The sequence below is a fragment of the Pavona decussata genome, unplaced genomic scaffold, assembly GCF_977016875.1.
Source record: "Pavona decussata unplaced genomic scaffold, jaPavDecu1.1 SCAFFOLD_179, whole genome shotgun sequence".
Classification (NCBI taxonomy): domain Eukaryota; kingdom Metazoa; phylum Cnidaria; class Anthozoa; order Scleractinia; family Agariciidae; genus Pavona; species Pavona decussata.
In genome coordinates this window covers 505,001-523,802 of record NW_028145589.1, presented here as the reverse complement: position 1 = coordinate 523,802, position 18,802 = coordinate 505,001, and the positions used below count along the sequence as shown (strand labels likewise).

Here is an 18,802-nt window from a genome sequence, read left to right as displayed (position 1 = left end):
CTAACACTGTGTAAATTTCTGCAAGAGCCAACGGTCAACGCAAAGGCTCCGGATCCTGGTGCTTGATGAAGCAAGGCTGAGATAACAATATTTATTTTTCAATATATTTCGGGCTTGAACGGAATTTGAACCCATGACCTCTGCGATGCCCGTGCGATGCTCCGAGGGAACCTGAGCTATCAAGCCAACTGGGAGCTTCTCTATGTAATCTTTCAACCGCAATGCGTATACATGTTTCATATATATTCATATCAGTTCATTTATTCGTCACGGGTATATTATGAACTCAGTCTGATTGGTTACTAAGTTACACGAAATTTGTAGTATGATTGGTTGTTGTCACGAATGCTGTAGTCTACTGTACTAGGTTATACCACTATCTATTCTGCTACAGATTGTGAGTAACGAAAAGGCGCAGAATAATTTGATTACATGCTGCCCACCAAAAACTAGTAACTAAGCGTAGGCAAGAGGGTAATTGGAAAAGTCAAGAAGCCTGCACAAGCAAAAACTCGTTCGCAACAGACTCGGCTCAACAAGCCCAACACGTTTTCAAGACTCCATAACGCGCCTATCTTTGCCTTTAACGTGTGCAAAATTTATGCCATATGCCGCACCAAAAAATACGTCTTCCTGTGAACAACAGCGCTAGCGACGCAGCCTGCTACAAAACCAATATCATGGATAAAAATGTTGGCTAAAACGACTAACTTAACTTATGCATGATTAATACTTATGATTAACTTAAGCTAACTAAACCAATACTTATTTCCTACTCGAGCTACTTGCTTTAGAATTAGGTGTTCGGACTTTTCATTGATTAAGAACCAAGAAGGTTTTCGCAAAGGAGTCCTTTCTGCTATAAACTGTTCAACCATTCGGAGAGCGCGTGGAGTTTCCATCTTAAGCTGACAACAACAGGAACACCAGGGAAGTTATCAACAACGAGTGTCCTGCAATTCTGCACTGAAAACTGCCTGCTGCACCTAAAAAACAACAACGACAAAAAAAAATCACAAGACTTAGCGGGAAAATTAGACGTCTTGTTTTCAGCAGCAGACCATTTCGCTGTCAAAACTGTTGTAAGCTTTACCTGTATTAGTAGGCACCTTTCTTAACCTCCCTAAAAAAAAACCGTAAGGGACTGCTCGGAGTCTAGACTTTCCCAGACAGAATAAAAGAGGATACTAGACTGAATGAAGTTGGAATTTCGTCCCTGGGAAGTAACTGAAATCGTGGATTTTTGCAAAGAAGTTACAAAACAAGGGTGTAATCGCGTAGTACAGAAACTTAAACCCACTCCATGCAGCAGCGTGCATTGTGCAAGCAGAGTGAAGTGACGCGGCCTGGTCAAGAGGCGACAAACACTGAGGCTCGACGCACGTGTCTTTTCCTGTCGACTTGTTTCCAGAAACGCATTTAAAATTGAATCGTGATTAGCATGTTATAATTTGCTATTAATTCTGTTGGTATTGGTGGGGTTATAGTGGTTTTTGGGGGGCTGTCCTTAAGATTGTTGTAATAGAAATTTTACTGCTAGTCTCTAAAGGTGAAAGCACTCCAGTGTGGTCCAGGTTAGACTCTTGGATTCGCGTCATATATGGGTTTCGTTGGTTGTTGGCTTTCGCTGTAAAGTGTTGTTCCGAGAGCTTTCTCTTCGGGATCTCCGGTTTCCCACTCTTATCAAAAACCAACATGTCCAAATTCCAATTAGCGCCCTCCGCTAAATCCATTGACACTTCACGGAAGCGATTTAAATTTCTATATTCGGCTTAAGCTAAACTTACTGCATTCCCCCTTGTAAGCCACTTGTATGTCTTTCTTGTCAACACAAGCTTTAGATTTCATGAAACACTCATTGCTGTGTGTTTTGCCATCTGTTCCACACACTGGTTGATGAATTTCAGGACACGCAATGTTGCATTTGCATTCTGCTGTTTTCTGGTCTTCGCTGGGATGACAGTATCCGTAGAATGGACAAGTTGTATTAGCGCAAATACCTGTCAGCAGTTCCAAAACAAATTTATTTTTAGAACCTTATTGATCCACGCGACCTTGGTAAAATTACACCAATGCAATGATGCAGTACTGTACTAGCTTCTGATAAGCTGTATCCTGCGAACGCAGTCGTGTTTCTAACTGTCGACAGCCGCAAATACGTCCGCGTTCGCAGGCTAGATAAGCTTCTAATTACAGTGGTTTTCAGTTGAGTGTTGGAAGACCAAAACAAAGTACCTCACTCTTATGCACCCAATCACAACAAATGAAAACAACACAATGGACCAATCAGAGCTCAAAGCAAGTACTGTTACATGTTAGGTATTGAGGTAAGAGCTGCCTGGTGCTGCTGGAGCTTATCATGGTTTCTGTAGCATTAGGTGGCTAGGAGTATTGCTACTCCTTGTGGAAAGTATGTTTGTCCAATGCAGGTATTACCCCTCCTTGTACTTAGTCAACGAGATTGCCAACGAGATTTCAGAGTTCCCGTAGAAATTTCCTTAGTTTATTGACGGTATAAAGCAATGAATTTTTCTTAACATTACAGCATTAAGTATTTCGAGAATAACAATAATTGTTTCCCAAGCATTTTGAATCTCGTTTTTTTTATGTTAATGCGTCTTTTTCGGAAAGGTTTCCAGAAAAATGTTTAACATTCCATTGACATGTGGAACATTACAAAGAGAAATTCGAATGTTCATTTCATTCTTGGAAATACTGGTCACGCATGACGTGAATTGACTGAAAACAGGTCGAGAGCTTGAGCCTTGGAGTGAAATGCCTCATTAGACAAAGCCTAAACAGCACATTCACTCTTATTGGTTCAGGCATGTTGCAAGAATCATAAAAATGCATTAAAATCAAAAGAAAAAGCTAATGATATACCAACAATCAATTGAAAATCATTTCTTAAATACAAAAATATTAGAATGGCTCCCTTGTAGATCCATTGCCTGACTGTTGGCAAAGCGTCTTCCAACAGCTAACAGATGGTTAACTGTTGGAAAACAGATTGGGCATAAATCTCAAGCATAAAGACTTGGTGACCAACTGTTGGCTGAAAGTTAGCATTAACTGTCAGTGATTACTCTGAGAACAAAATGAGTCTGTTGATAAATAGCTGACTGCTACTGTTGGCTGTAAACAATAAAATTTACCAAAAGGACGTCAGCTGACAGATTTGTAGAGGAGCTGACTTCTTCGATTTTGTTCAAAGTATAATTATAAACCGGTAATATAATATTACGATTTAGTATAATGTACCTCCACACTGACAGGTTTGGCATCCATAGTTGTCACGCTTATAATAGCTACCACTGGGGCAAGACACACACTTAACCATTGGGCATTCATCTGTAAATTAAAAATAGCAAAATAAAATAATGCTTATAAGAACAGTTACCAAACATCAACAAAACAAAAGTAAACTTGACTGGGTATGTTTTGTAAGTAACCCTAATCCAGGTGGATGTTGTAATATAATTTATTATTAGAGGAAAATTTCCCAGGCTGAAAGATTGCTCAACAGAGGGACTCCATTGGCCAGAAAAATAACAAAATTAAGACACTTCAGTATCAGTTTTGAAACTCTCTAGAGTAGCAAAAAGATAAAATGTGGAATACTTATTGTGTAGGGCTTGTGCTGTTTATATATGCTAGAAATATTTAAGCTAAAATTTTGCTACTTACATGTAAGATGTGCAGTAAATCCTTCATAATACCAGAGCTGAGGACTTGTCTGCTGCACAACACTTGCCCTGCAACAGATTTTTAATAAGCTCATTAAAATAACACATAAGGCATTTTGCTACAAACAGAATATCAGGCACTACTTGGTGATCACCTACAATATACAGAAAATAGATACAAGAGAGATGCCTGTAAGGCTAGAAAGGCTTGGGATTGGGTAAGTCAATCTGTTATCTTAATTTAGGAGAAATCTTATGAGCAAGAGTTACGAGACTTTTCTGTGGCACATGGCACATTTGCGCATTTGTACTTTCATCACAAACTCTTCTAGACCAATAAAAAATTATGGACATTTTACCCTGGCCATGGATGGTATGATTGATCCATTTCTAGTACCCACGCTGTGTTCTTACTCTTATCAGTTTTTCAGTTACATTTAAGCGAACATTGAGGAATGAGAAAAATACTACGTCAGCTGCAAGCCTGAAAGACTACAGATTAACTGTACCTTCATGCTTTGATCAATTGCAAAGAACCTACAGTATGCCCAAGTATACAGGAATGACATGACAGTAATGAACTTTAACCTAAATGTAATGTTGCCAGCTAAATGGCCATCTTTAGGAGCTTTCCACAACAGCTTCACACTGGTCCAGTTTCCTGCAGATGTAGAGTTTTGTACTATCTGTTGACAAATCATAATAACACCATGTTAGCCTTGACTCATCACTAGAGGTAGATAATCATCTTCAGAGCAGTGACGACATCATCATGTACAAAGAAGTTTATAACCTAGAATCTAGTTTATTTACCTTTTTAACCTCAGTAAATTAAACATTAAAAAATATTTACTTTTACAACTTACAGTAGTAAAGAACTTGTTGTAACCTCCTTTTCAAATTCAGCCACTGATTCTCCAGTCATATTTTGTTCTCATTTTAAGCATATTAAAATTCTAATATTAATAGATTTTGAATCATTTAAATTCCATGCACAATTTCTTTATGAAATGTTAAATAAAAGAGCCGAGAGCATTAACTGTCTCATGTTGATTTAGGTTGAGTTTTCATTTTACTAAAAAAAAAAAAAAAAGCCGGAAGTTTTGTCTGTGGGCCTTCAATAGAATTGAAGAACATTGCTTTGTGTTTTTGTAACTCCAAAGCGTCTGCTGTTCTACTTCTTTCTTTGCTTTTCTTTCCCTGACCTGATATTTTGGCCTCACTTCTCTCAAAAACTAAGTGTAAACCAGCGCAAAAAAAACAAACAAACAAACAAAAAAAAACCAGAGCAATCTTCTCTGGCTAAATTAAAGGCCACATGCAAAACTTCAGACATGCACTTCTGAGCAAAACAAAAATTCGGTCTAAAATTGAACACAAGATAGTTACGCTCTCAGCTCTTCAATTAAATTACATTTAATTACTTAAGTGCAGTCTTGACTAGCCTTGTTTATGTCCAGCAAGATTACTACAATATAATACTCACCTAGTATAAAATTTAATTTCAACTTTATTACCTTTCAGTAACCTTAAACTCAGATGTGGATTCAAGCACTTACATAAAGGGTGCTACAGTTAACCTCCTCAACCCCTGGTGGCAAATCCTCAGCAACAAAACGGCCATTGGGATACTTTGTCACAGAGTTCTCAGCATAAATGATAAATGCAACAAAGCTTCTCATTTTCATCTCATTGGTCATGGAACCATTGAGGTAAACTACAATTTAAAAAAAAAATACACATGTTTAATCATTAAAAGTTCTTCTTACAAACCAGTACACTAAAGTACAAGTCCAGACACCAAATTACATTTCTAGCTCTCAGACAAAAATTAATCAGCTATATAGACTAGCGTACTAATGAGTACTATTTTGTCACCCTTACCTATGTGAGAACTGGCAGGAGTATAGGAATTTCCACTAACACTTAACTGATATGGCAAATTGTCTGCAAAAGGTAGAGGATTAGTGCCTGGAAACCAGCTCCGCATGCTTGCACAGGGTGGAACACTTGCACAGGCAACCCATGCAAACAGAATGGGTGCCAAGATGAAAACTGAGAGCTGCAATTGTATGTTCATTGCTGAAAAATGGTTGAAAAAAGAAATAGTTATGTCCACTTAGCCCTTCTTATATGGCTTTTAATAGGCCATTTCCTGGTTGCTGTGAATCTCACTATGAAAGCGAGGCTAAGTGCAAACTTTTCGTATGAAAATTAGTTTTGTTTGCACATGAATGAAAACTAATTTTCATAACAAAAACTTTGCACTTAGCCTCGCTTTCATAATGAGGTTCAAAGCAGCTCGGAAATGGTCGATTTCATTTCAATCAAAAGTGTCTGAATTTTGGATGTGGCCTTCAATTTAATCAAAGAACATCACTCTGTTTCTTTCCTCTTGCTTTTCTTTGGCTGACTCAATATTTTAATACCTCATTTTTCTAAAAAACTAAGCATAAATCAGGGAAAAACACAGAACAATCTTCTCTGAATAAATTGAAGGCCACATCCAAAATTCAGACACTTTTGATTGAAATGAAAAAAAAAAACTGTTCATTCCAGTTTTAGTATTAACATTTCTCTAAAAGATTTTTGACTTTTAAAAACATTTGCAGTGAAATGAAAGCCTTAGTTTGCTTTTAATTATGGTTTAGCATTAATTGGCTTTAATTTACCATACACTCTAAAAATTATACAAACCCACTCCCCCTCCACCCACAAACAGAAGCCCCGAAGTCTCTAATGGTAAAATTCTTCCAATACTTTAATCACAAAACTAAATGCAGTACAAATAAACTTCTGCCCAAAAAAATTATCCAAAATTCTTTTTGTCCAGACTAAAACATGATCTCAACATTTTACTATCTGAACTTTTACAACTACATACGCTGCTGGATTACTACGTGAAAGTGCAAAGAACGGCAATTTTAAGAATTAAAATACAACAAGCAAGGTTTATGAACATGCTCAACAGAGGAACTCCATCGACCAGAAATGTAATAAATTTAAGACATTCCAGTATCAGTTTTGAAATTCTCTAGATAGAACAGCATTGAAGCGAAAATGTGCTGGAATTGTGCTTGTTATGCTACAGATTGTTGCTCGACCTAAATGGACTGTGCTCAATGGATTTAGCATGGTTTACATCTTATACCTTTTCAGTGACATGCCCAAATTTCAAGAAAAAAAAAGCCAAAATGTACTAAGAAAAAGTGACTGAACATTTTTTGTCTGATGTTTATTGTCTGAAAATTTTTAGCTTTAAACATTTTCAACAACAACAACAACAACTAATATGAATACCTCCTGAACATTGAGGGTTTGGGGACTTCTACGGTTATTTTTTCCAAGTTATAGTAGTCCCACTAGCTGTCATTTTTTCTCAGCCAATTTTGAAAGAAACAATATTTCTTTGACCTAATAATAAGGCCTTCCTGCTGAGACTCACTCACTCACACTCATCCTCATTGGCCCACTCACAGGTGAATCCAAACCCACAACCTCCTCCCCCCCCCCCCCCCCTCCCAACTATCCTGCCGATCAAAGCCCTGGGAATTTGTTTTTTTTTTTTTTGGTCAAATACTCCAAGTGCTATGTTGGTAGTTTTACAGTCAAATGCCCCACTGGTTGGGGCTTCACAAAGCATCAAATCCCCCCCCCCCTGGCCCCCCTAGATATGTAAGTAGATTAAACCAGCCATTTTTTAAATGAAACATTTTCAGTGTTTCAGACCTATAAAATCATTCTATCATTAAAATATTCAAAGAAGTTTAATAATCAAACTGTTGCTTGTTTTGAAATGTAAAGTTTGCAACATAAATAAATAGTAAGTACTAAGTTGAACTGAATAACCTATAAGTTTAAATAATCATTGCAAGATGTCAAATGCCCGACCAGGTGAGCAGCGTTTTGCCTCAAATTCACCACCATACCAAGCTAACCCCGCATTAGATGCCCCAGGTATGGCGGGGGGGAGGGGGGGGGGGGAAGGCACCCTTGGATTTGATTGATACACAAGACCGAACCACGCTTCTAAAAACCCCTTTAAACGATCCTTGCGGACAGTTCGTATGCACCTTTCCCATGCTCCGCCATGGTGAGAGCCAGCAGGCGGGTTGAACGTCCACTTAATACTGCGTTGTAGGAGAAAGCTGTGGATCTGCGATTGATTCCATTCAGCTACTGCTTCTCGGAGCTCCTTCTCTCCCTTAACGAAGTTTCCTCCGTTGTCAGACCGCATTTCTTCCGGCTGACCTCTTCTCGCGATAAATCTCCGCAACGCATTGATAAAAGATTCCGTATCCAGCGAGAATGCCACCTCAATATGGACTGCGCGGAGGGTTAGACAAGTGAAAATCACGCCGTATCGCTTGACTTTGGTCCTTCCGCGTCGCACTTCAAAGGGCCTGAAGCAGTCCACGCCCGTGTACGTGAATGGTGGTTTGGAGGGTGTTACTCGATCTTCGGGTAGATTCGCCATTTTTTGTTGAGCCGTGAGTGATTGACGTTTACGGCAGCTGAAACAATCGCTGAGAATGCTTCTCACAGTGGATCTTGCGTCGATAATCCAATACTTCTGTCGAATGAGTGACAGGGTATACTCTAGGCCCGAATGCCCTGAAAGGTGGTGATAGTATTTAGTGATGAGCTTGACCACATGGTGTTTCTTTGGCAAGATAACTGGGTGCATCGCGTCTTTGTTGATTGGTGCTAGCTGTAGACGACCTCCAACACATATGAGATCTTCAGATGTCATCGGGTCGAGCTTGAAGATACTGCTAGATTTCTTTACTATTTTCTGATGACTTGAGTTGGTCTGCTGATCCGTTGATTTAAGGCAGTCGCGTTCCTCCTTGAAGCATTGGCTCTGAACGCGCTTGAGGATTTCAACTTCAGCATTGTTTAGTTCTGCCACAGTAATGGAGATGATCTTACTGGTTGTTTCTATAACGACAGTTCCTTGTGCTCTTCGTTTCTTGCTGAAGCGATGGAGAGTTGACTTGTATCGAAGTACCCAAGCCACTGTTCTCTTGAGACGATCCCAGGATGAGAATCGCTCAATGATTTCTTGCATGAGGTCTGGGGCAGAAACTTTGGTCATGTGCACGGTTGAATCTTTCTTTACTTCTGGATCGTCATCGGGAACGGTATTGCTCATGTCGGCTGGTCTCTGCGGCCATTCCTCGCTTGGCTGAATAAGGAACTCTGGACCATGTATCCAGCGTTGGAGAGAGACCGCTGACACGTCTCTTGATGCGTCGTCCGCTGGATTGGAATGAGTGTCGACATAGTGCCACTGAGATGGAGTGGATGCGTCATGAATAGTAGCGACTTGGTTCGCAACGAAGGTTTGAAACCGCTTGTCTTGGTTCTCAATGTAGCACAGGACGCAGGTGCTGTCAGTCCAAAAGAATGATTGATCGATTGGAAGGCTTAACTCTTTTCGGGATATGTTATCCAGCCTTGTTGATATGACAGCTGCCGATAATTCCATTCGCGGGATTGTGACAGGTTTGAGTGGCGCAAGTCTTGATTTCCCCATCACGAAAGAACATTTCACGTTGCCATGGCGATCAGTGATCCTTAGATAGGTGACGGCTCCGTAACCCTGCTGTGATGCATCGGAAAAGTGATGTAGCTGGCTTGAGGAAATCTCTCCGAAGTCAGCTGACTTGAAGCATCGGTCTATTTCAAGTTGCTCAAGCTTGGGAAGCTCTTGCAGCCAAGCTTGCCAGCGATGCATGTACTCAGCCGGAATTTTATCGTCCCATCCGAGTTTGTTGCGGCACAGGTCTTGTAAGATCAGTTTCGCGTTCAGTATGAATGGAGCAGCAAATCCCAGGGGGTCGTAGACGGAGCTGACGATTGACAGAATGCCTCTTCTGGTCACTGGTCTGTCTTTAATGATGATTTTAAACCCAAACTTGTCCGAAGATACGTTCCACTGAACGCCTAGTGCTCTCTCCACAGGTAGCTGATCGAAATCTAAATTCTTGACCAGCGCTGCTCTTTCGGACTCCGGCACAGACTCGATAACCTTTCTTGAATTTGAGAGCCATTTTGTGAGCTTGAAACCTCCTCGTGACAGAAGTTCGCGTAGCTGTCCTGCTAGTCGAATGGCGGCGTTGTCTGAGGCGACTGACTTCAAAATGTCGTCCACGGTTTGGAGTCCGCTTTGTTGTCTTCTGCTGTTTTCTTCAGTGCGAAGTTTTCACAACTTGGAGAAGATGCGCCTCCAAATAGGTGTACTCGCATCTGGTACTCCTCCGGTTGACTTTCGAGATCTCCGTCGGGCCACCATAGGAACCTTAACGCATCACAATCGCTCGGCCGGACGCGCACCTGATGGAACATGGCTTCGACATCGGACATAAGTGCGATATGATCCTCTCTGAACCTGGACAGCACACCGACCAGAGTGTTGGTCAGGTCCGGCCCCTGTAGAAGCTGGTCGTTGAGCGAAGTGTCGCGGTGCTTGGCTGAACAGTCGAAGACTATTCTGATTTTACCAGGTTTCTGTGGGTTGAATACTGGGTGATGCGGGAGGTACCAGTGAGTTCCTAGCGGACCAGGCTCTTGACTTCCGACCTTCCTGGCGTAATCCTTACTAATGAGATCGTTCATGAATTCCTTGTACTTTTCTAGCACCACAGGTTCTCTTTGAAGTCGTTTTCGCAGCGTTCTCAGCCGGTTCTCTGCTGAGGATTTGTTATTTTCTAGGCGAGGAGGATACGTTTTCCATGGTAGAGCTATTTGATAGTGGCCATTTTCCAACTTGACGGTTTCTTCCATTATGCCTAGAGCTTTTTTATCGTTCAGCGACATAGACGGTTTCGATTCATAGAAGGAGTCATTGAACTCTCGGTTGCAGAATTCTTGAAACTGATGATCCAGTGTTGTGTCTGCTTGAATGAAGTTCGCTGTGGGAACTTTGGGCTTGTCTCTACCCAGGGGACCGTTTATCACCCATCCTAACATCGTTCGAGTTGCGAAGGGACCCCCGTTTAGGCTCTCCCTTGTTTCCTTTGGCTGTAAAGCTTCAGGTACGTCGCTTCCAATAAGCAGACCGATTTCAGCTTCTATTTGCGGTAGTTTTATCCCCTTCAGGTGTGGCCAGCATTCGACATCTTCTTGGTTGGCGATAGCGTCCGGGGAGATAGGTAGACTTGGCCTGGAGTAGACCATTGGTAATTGAACGACATTCTCTTCACTTAGATCGTAGGCTTCTAAGCTGACCAAAGAACATTCGATTGGTGAGTTTTCACCCTGAAGGGTAGTCAGCGACAACTTTGTTTTCGTTCCCTTGAGTTCGAGCTTCTCTAACAGGTCTTCCGTACAGAAGGATGTGTTTGAACCAGAATCTAAGAAAGTGTATGTTTCCACCGTTCCATGCTGTCCCTTAGCCTTGACCTTGACAGGAATGATTGCAAGTCCTGTTACAGTGCTGCTTGATGGATAGTCTGACTTAACGTATCCATTGTTAGCTGAATTAGACTTCACGGCGGGCGTCTGCTCGGTGTTTGAGTCTTCGCTCGCTTTCGGTTTTTCTGTAACGTGATCGCTCTTAGGGTGAAGAAAGGTCGCATGTTTTCCAGTACATCCCTGTACTTTACAGAAGCTTTCCTTGGGGCATTCACGAACGAAGTGGCTGGCAGAAAAGCAGTTGCTACAAAGCTTCTTTTCATCGACGAATTTTTGTCTCTCTTGCAGAGACTGCCTTCGAAACTTGCTGCATCGAGGCAACCAATGCCTTTCGCGACACATGTTACACTGAGGCGAGTCATTTGGTGGCGTTTTATACTGAGATGGAGGTTTTCCTTGGGCTTGAATTAAAAAGCCACTTGCTTGTCTTCTTGGTTTGCCAACTGGCGGCTTGACTGGCCTCTCATTAACGACTTTTCCGAAGACAGGATGAGTAGCTGCTCTGGCCTTAGCGGTCACGAACTCCGTGATGTCCTTCACCGTAACGTCTCTATCCTCTCTTTCTATGATTCGATCGACGGTGTCTCGCCACTTTAATCTGAAGCTGAAAGGAAGCCGCTCAATGATTTTCTTGAGGTTGTCGAGGTTGTCGAGCTTGCCGAGGTATCCGATTTCTTTCAAGGTGTTGACGCAGCTTGTAAGCTGTATCGAAAACTGCTGGAGCGCAGTCCCGTCCTCAGACTTGATTGGAGGGCCTTCGATCAGTCGTTTAACATGAGCAGCGGCAATTTTGTAGTTTCGCCCATACCTTGCCTTTAAGAGTCGTTTAGCTTCAGTATACCCCTCTTGTTCTCGCATGGAGAGACAGCTTCTCATTAATTCTTGTACGGGACCAGAGGTGTACTGAACCAGGTAGTAGAGGTGAGCGCTCGGACTTGAAGTCTTTCGTTCTACAAGGTGCTCGAATGCGCGCATGAAATTGCAGTAATCGAGAGGGTCACCGCTGAAGACTTGCATGCTTGGCTGGGGGAGTGTTAACGCCATCACGCCTGCTTGCTGCTGTTGTATAAGCTGCTGGAGGGCGCTGTTTTGACGGTCTTGGGTCTTCACCAGCCGTTGAAAAGAGTCATCCTTAAAGCTAACGGTCCGATCAGCAAGCAAACCATGTTGAATGGGTGTAGCCGGACGGTGCCATTCAGGTGCTTCAGGGTTTAATTTTACTGAGAGCGGTGTTTCTTCCGGATGAAACGATGGCTTGTATTCGGGAACGATTGCCGGCTCGGGAATGTTTGTGAGACCTTGTTCCAAAGGGGTAGACTGGTACTGGGACCGCTTAGGTGGTTGTTGGACTAGGTCGCTTTCATCCCGATGATGATACGCCTCTAGTTTTTCATTAGCTTCGGCTTGTGCATAGACTTGTCGTTCGGCCTCGGCCTCGGCTATTTCTCCTTCAATTTCAAGTTGAGCCTTTCTTTGTTGAAGACGAAGTTCTCCTATTTGCAGCTCGTGTAGTCTTTGAAGCGAAGCAGCTTTCGCCTCTAGGGCAGCCTTTTTCGCGGCGGATCTCGCCTTTGCGCTTGCCGAACTTCTCACCGATGAGCTGAGCCCTGACCGCGTGTAGAACGCGTTACCAAAAACCAGCGTTACTCGCGGAATCATCGGGGAGGATATGAGCACTTGAATCTGTCAACAGTCTACGAGCATTAGGTTCTGTAAGCCATGAACTAATTTCTCTTTCAAGTTCCGAAGCTAGCTCTAACAGCGAGTTGTAATATCTTGAAGACTCTTCACGTTCCTTTTCATTTTTAATTTGGCTGTGGTAAGCCTCGTGTGTGACTTGAAATTCACGTAACACTTCTTCAAGTTCAAATTGAACTCTTTGAACGGCGTCGGCGGATTCGCGTGCAGCCATTAACTCGTTAAGTTTATTGACCTTTACCGTCACGTCAGATTTAGCGGAACTGCGGGTGGCTTTTAACTGTTCGAGTGATTGCTCTTTTCCGGAAGCCATTACAACGTGTTAATCCGATTAATTGCGGCAGCGAGCTGTCAACGTTATTGCGGGTAGGTGATGACCGACATATTGCAGAAGACGTGGCGCAGAAGTGATTGACGGTGTGAGTTAGTCAGCGAATTCTTCGAATTCCTTCACGGTGCGACAAATTCGAACTAATGTAATTCACAAGGATAGAATGCCAAACCAAAAATCCAAAGGAATAACAGGGGTAGAGTAGTGCGTAGCGTAAAAACGAACTCGACAAGAAACTCTGACTAAAACGCAAACAAAGTTTAATAGACAGGTCAAGTCAATGTTCCATACAAAGTTCAACTGAGGTAGACAGATCACGTAGCGATTAAGACGAGTGCCCGGGGGGGGGGGGGTACTCCCCTATATAAGGTATATAGGTATGTGCCACCCCAAAGGGTATGGTTTTAGGGCCGTTTTGGTCTGAAAACGGGTATAGATTTTGACAATTACGGTCTGAAATCGGGTCGGGTTTTTGGGGCCGGGAACATTTACGAAAGCTTACAAACATATTTTTCTTCTCAGTACGTAATTGGAACGACTAACTGATAGCGAGAAAAAGAAATAGATAAACTATGTCATTCCAGCTTACTTTTACTCCTTCCGTCAACTTCCGTTCGGCACTGATGCATAATTATCAGGTCTGAAAATGGGTATGAATTTTAGAGGTCAGGTCTGAAAACGGGTGTGGAAAATGCCATGTTTAGGTCTGAAATAGGGTTGGGATTTGAAGACCCGGGCGGCACACCCCCACCAAGAATTCCAAGGAGTACCCCCCCCCGGGGACGAGTGTCAGTTGCGAACTTGCAGAGTAACGATTTGACAATTTGACGATATGATATGTCGGTATGTCGGTTGTGTCGGTTCGAACTGAAATACAATAATGAAAAAACAACCGAACTTAACTAACGCATATAAGCATAAAATTAAGATAGACTAGCAATTAAAAAATACAATAACAAGTGAAACTAAAGATACTAATCTGCACTTGCTACAGTGCGTAACAAATTGAAGTAATATGATAAAAACTGTGTAGAGATAATCGATCCTTAAACAGTTTACGACCAATATAAAACTAATTACTTGATGATATTAACCTAGCGAAAATAGTAATACAGCGTTCCGAGTATACGGAAACTAAATTGGCAACGATACTCCTAAAATCTAATAACGAACAAAAAACCTTAGACTGAAACTAGTGACAATAAACCGAATTACAGAAAACGAAAAACAAGAAAAAGACAGTACTCACTTTGGTTTGCACACGCACTAAATGAAGAAGACTGATACCAGTGTAGACAGAGTTGAGTGGCCCGCTTGCCGAGTAGTAGTAGTTGACACCGTAGACTCTACCCTAGAACTAATCTTAACTGAATGGAAAGCTTGCTTATCTAACAAAGGCGTACGTGCGCAGACTTTCGCATTTCCCTAGCGGACATAGCAGCTATGGGCTAGTCAACCACCGGTAAGGTGTGAGCGCTAATCTAATTGATAAAAGAACAATTACGCGGTGATATCTAAGGCATAGTATCACCCAAAAATAAAGAATAAAAAATGAAGTAAAATACATCACGTTCCAAAACCAACAGTTTCATATACAAGCTACAACTACTTAAGCTTAATTAAGCTGTCACAAGGAAGGCTTATAATTTAAACGTTCACTATTCAAGTTCTTACGTATACGTAGGGTTACAGATTCATCAGATGTAAACGTTAAGCTGATGTTTCGTTTCACAGATGAAACATCGAGAGCAAGGGTTCACAAGGGCATCATGGCATTTGAAACTTGAATTGAAGTTTTAAAAGTCATTTTGGCTAAATTACAGAATACAGGGCCATTTATTCTGTAGTTGCTCCATTTTTTTTCTTACCTTAGCTTTGTTCGCTTAAATCCTCAGCAAATCGTGATGCATAAAGCGAGTAGGGAGTGGTTGTATCAAATATGCTCCGTTTGCACAAAAGCTTAAAGAAAAACAGCTGGCCTGGGGGAGCCAGAGGCTACAGTCACGCAACCTGAATTCCACCATTTTTGTTTACTTGACTGTCAGGAACTGTCAGGAACTGGGACTGGAGGATAAAATACGCTCATTTATGCGTACACGAAATGTCATAATAGACCGTGCTTCATCAAGTTTCTCGCATTTTTTTTACCTCCCGTTTCATTCAATTGTGAGGCCCCACAAAACCTGTTGAACTGTCTGTTGAGCTTAGATTTCGAAGAACTGTTATTGTCAGTTTATATTTATCATTATATTATATTTCTCGTACCCAGTTCTCTCCTCAAAGAGAAGCGCGATCAGCACCAATAGAGGTACCTGGTAATCAGAACGTTCGTTTTCGCAGACTGAGACAGCTAAAAGGACAATAGGCAATTACGCCACAGTAGAAAATTGGTTTCCTTTCGATCACTGGGAGCGAATTTCTTTTAAAGTATATAATTGTCAAATAATTATATTGAGACCTCAGCTAACTGACCTTTGAAACCCTACTGGGCGCGAATCAGGATCTCTCCATTTTATTTATTTTTCCGCCTATTTTCCTGTGAGTTTAGCCGGACACTTGGTTAGTATGCATCTAAAAAGAGTAATCAAGGCGTTTGAGAAGAAAAGTGAAAGGCAACGAAACACCTTATGAAATAGTATAGGATGGAAACGGCCAGCCCCACCAGGTACCAAATTGAATGAGACTCTCTCTCTCTCTCTCTTTTTTTTTTTTTTATAAAGTACTAATTTTATACCAGATTCCCGTTTATAAAATAAGAGCTCTTTATTTTTGAGTTAGTATTTAAGTTTCTTTCTTTTCAGAAGAATTATTAAAACAACATTTAATTTTGAAACATTGCTAAGTGGGACACTGGAAAACGCTTGCGGTTTTATTTTATTATTATTATTATTATTATTATTATTATTATTATTATTACAGTGAAACTGCAGAAGGGGCCATTTGAGAGATGCGTATTTTGTTTATTTTTTTTTCTTTTTATCAAGTAGACCGATTTTAAAATGCCGAATTTAATTTTTTTTAAAAACTTCATGACATTTGTTCTTTTTTTCTTTTTCTTTACAAAAACATTGTTGCTTAAAAATATTATCTTTTTTTAATCGAAAAGAAATGTGAATAGGTTTTTAATAGCTCTTTTTTTTATATACTTTTAACTTGTAAACAGCAATTTGTGTGGAATATTTTAATAAAGAATTTTCATTTTATTTTATAATTTATTATTATTATTATTATTATTACTATTATTATTATTATTATTATTAATTATTATTCTTCATTGTGTTTGCTGCTAAAAACGATAATTCGTGGTACAGATGCCACAATGTAGTTAGATTTTTGGAGTTTAACAAAGCGCCTTATTTGAGTTACTCAAGGGAGACAAAAAGTATATTATATAGAGCCTTTACCCAAGAGTCAAAGGAACACAAGGTTTCGTTTCACCCAATAAGGGTTTCGGCAGTGAATAATATTCTCAATTGCCCAAATTATCTGCGCTTTTCCACTTACAACGAGTTTTCCTAGCACACTACTTTTCCTTATTATTTCTATTTTCGGCAAGCCTGAACGTAATCAAGTCCTCGCAATTTCTTAAGTCTACTTATTTACAATAAAGGTGTCAGAGTTTATCGATATCATTGCACCTGAAATCATTACACCAAATTAGAAGGGCACCTAAGGAGACCATTTAAACTGAATAATTTTGTTCCCATCCGGGACTGAACCGGTTCGGATGCTTTAGCTGAAAATTAAAGATGCAACAGGAAACTGTTCTAGGAAACGAAAGTCTATTCCCAGTATTTACTAGCTGTTGCCGATGCTTTTTCGAAAATACTACTTGACCATTTTCATTTAATTATTAACGACATATTTACGCATTCGAAAACGAAAGGAATTGGTTTCCCAGTGTTACGAAATTGTGAGCTGACGTTTTGCCGAAGAAAACTGCAAATTGTATTTACGACTAAATCCGAATTTCGATTCTGAGTTGATTATGGCCTTCCGAACAAACATTTACCAAAATAAAACATTGGCCTTTATGGGTGCCAGGAAGATTATTTCATTAAGTTTTAGTAACAATTCTTCGTATAACTGGCGTACAGCGTGAGAGTTTTGTATTAATGTTGAAACTATTATTAACAATATATAATTAAGTGGACGTAATAAATTGTTTTAACAGATTTAGGGAATTATGCAGTCAATACGCTTTTGGCTTCAGCAAAGTTTTTAGCAAATCAAAGAGCCGCTATGCCAAATGAGGCTAAGCAGTGTGACGACGAATCCTAAGGGGGGGGTGGGGGGGGGACTCCCGCTTCCCAAAAGCCTTGCCCTGTTTATGACCAAAATCTGCGATTTTCCGTACCCTATTTATTACCTGACAAAAAATTTGATACCCTATTTATGACCTGATAGTGTCTCGTCAACTTCAGTTCAAAAACCCCTGGAGTCCAGCGCTTGACCGGAGCGCATGACAAGCCGTTGCGGCACGTACACAGTTGCTGTAAACATTATGATGAAGAAGTAGCTTCTCCAAAAAAAAAAAAAAACGAATTCAAGACTAGAGTCCAAAAATTGATATCCTATTTATTACCAAAATGGCGGCAAATGGCTAAAATCGATACCCTATTTATGACCAAAGCGGCGGAAAAACCATACCCGGCGCCGCACATACAGTGGAACCTCGCCCTCGATATAACGAACGATATTCTATGTTACAGTAAAATGTATCGAATAGAACCTCGATATAACGAATTCTTCGATATAACGAACATAATCCGGAAGCCCAAACGTAAAATCTACCTCGATATAACGAATTACAATGTCAACACCGGCGCGACAGAAGATAAATGCTGAATAGAACAACAGTCAACAAATCCTTTACAGCGGTTACCAGTAACACGCGACCTATCGCCTTCTAAATATTCCGATAAAGTTGCGTTTTGGTGGACGTCAATCAAAGAAAAGCCGTCGAAACTGTTTTGAACTCTGAGAACATTTCAAGACAACAGAACGAAGAAATTGACAGTTTTATCCGCTGACGGATGGTAAACTTTATGAAAGTTGATTTCCTCTAAAAAATGCGCATTGTTTAGACGAAGCCGTATTTTTTTTATGAAACATTTGAAATCGCTACATCTGACAATTAAATCAGCGATGCGTGCAAGTGAGCAAATTATCACGTGCAGTGAAAATCGAAATTTTTAATTAAAAAATACCTTTTATTTGCGCTTGATCTGGCTGGAGAATCAATTTCAATAAAGTTTACCCTTCTTTTAGCGAGGTAAAATTCTTAGTTTCTTGCAGGGTTACCTTGGAATCTTGTCAGAATTTAAAATAATTTCAACGGCTTTTCTTTGATTGACGTCCACCAAAACGCAACTTTATCCTACTCTTTTCAATGCCGTAGGTCGCGTGTCCTTGGTAACCGCTGTAACACTCAGGTGCGAAAGAGCGACAATTTCTGCGTTCCCTCTCTCGTCAATGGAGGACACATTTTTGGGGATGCAAGCCAATGCAAAAGACAGAGGCAATCTACATTGAAAGAATTCTTTCATTACATAAACTGCTGCTGGTTTCTATTTTCTAGCATCTACCATTTCTTTTAGTTTTGTTTAAGTTTAGTTATGCACAGAACGCAGCTCGCGTGTTGAGAAACTGAAGAAACTCTTGATTG

General features: G+C 40.7%; 3 protein-coding genes across 4 annotated transcripts; all 3 read right to left on the bottom strand.

The window, feature by feature from the left end:
• Positions 1-77: 77 nt before the first annotated feature.
• On the bottom strand, positions 78-15,173 carry LOC146463294 (uncharacterized). 2 transcript variants are annotated; one of them, XM_085084563.1, is made up of 8 exons: positions 15,003-15,173; positions 5,571-5,768; positions 5,246-5,403; positions 4,275-4,372; positions 3,688-3,755; positions 3,262-3,351; positions 1,788-2,000; positions 78-986 (listed from the first exon to the last, which is right to left on the bottom strand). In XM_085084563.1, the coding sequence occupies exons 2-8, from the start codon at positions 5,764-5,766 to the stop codon at positions 904-906; spliced, it is 906 nt and encodes a 301-aa protein (XP_084940689.1). In that variant the 5' UTR covers positions 5,767-5,768; positions 15,003-15,173; the 3' UTR covers positions 78-903. The 2 variants fall into 2 exon arrangements, with proteins under 2 accessions (XP_084940689.1, XP_084940690.1); XM_085084564.1 differs by lacking the exon at positions 15,003-15,173 and having other exon boundaries at positions 5,571-5,801.
• On the bottom strand, positions 7,552-9,426 carry LOC146463296 (uncharacterized). Its single transcript, XM_085084619.1, has one exon. The coding sequence runs from the start codon at positions 9,424-9,426 to the stop codon at positions 7,552-7,554; it is 1,875 nt and encodes a 624-aa protein (XP_084940745.1).
• LOC146463295 (uncharacterized) lies at positions 9,828-12,764 on the bottom strand. The gene has a single exon (XM_085084618.1). It carries the CDS (start codon positions 12,762-12,764, stop codon positions 9,828-9,830), a length of 2,937 nt encoding a protein of 978 aa, XP_084940744.1.
• Positions 15,174-18,802: the final 3,629 nt, after the last annotated feature.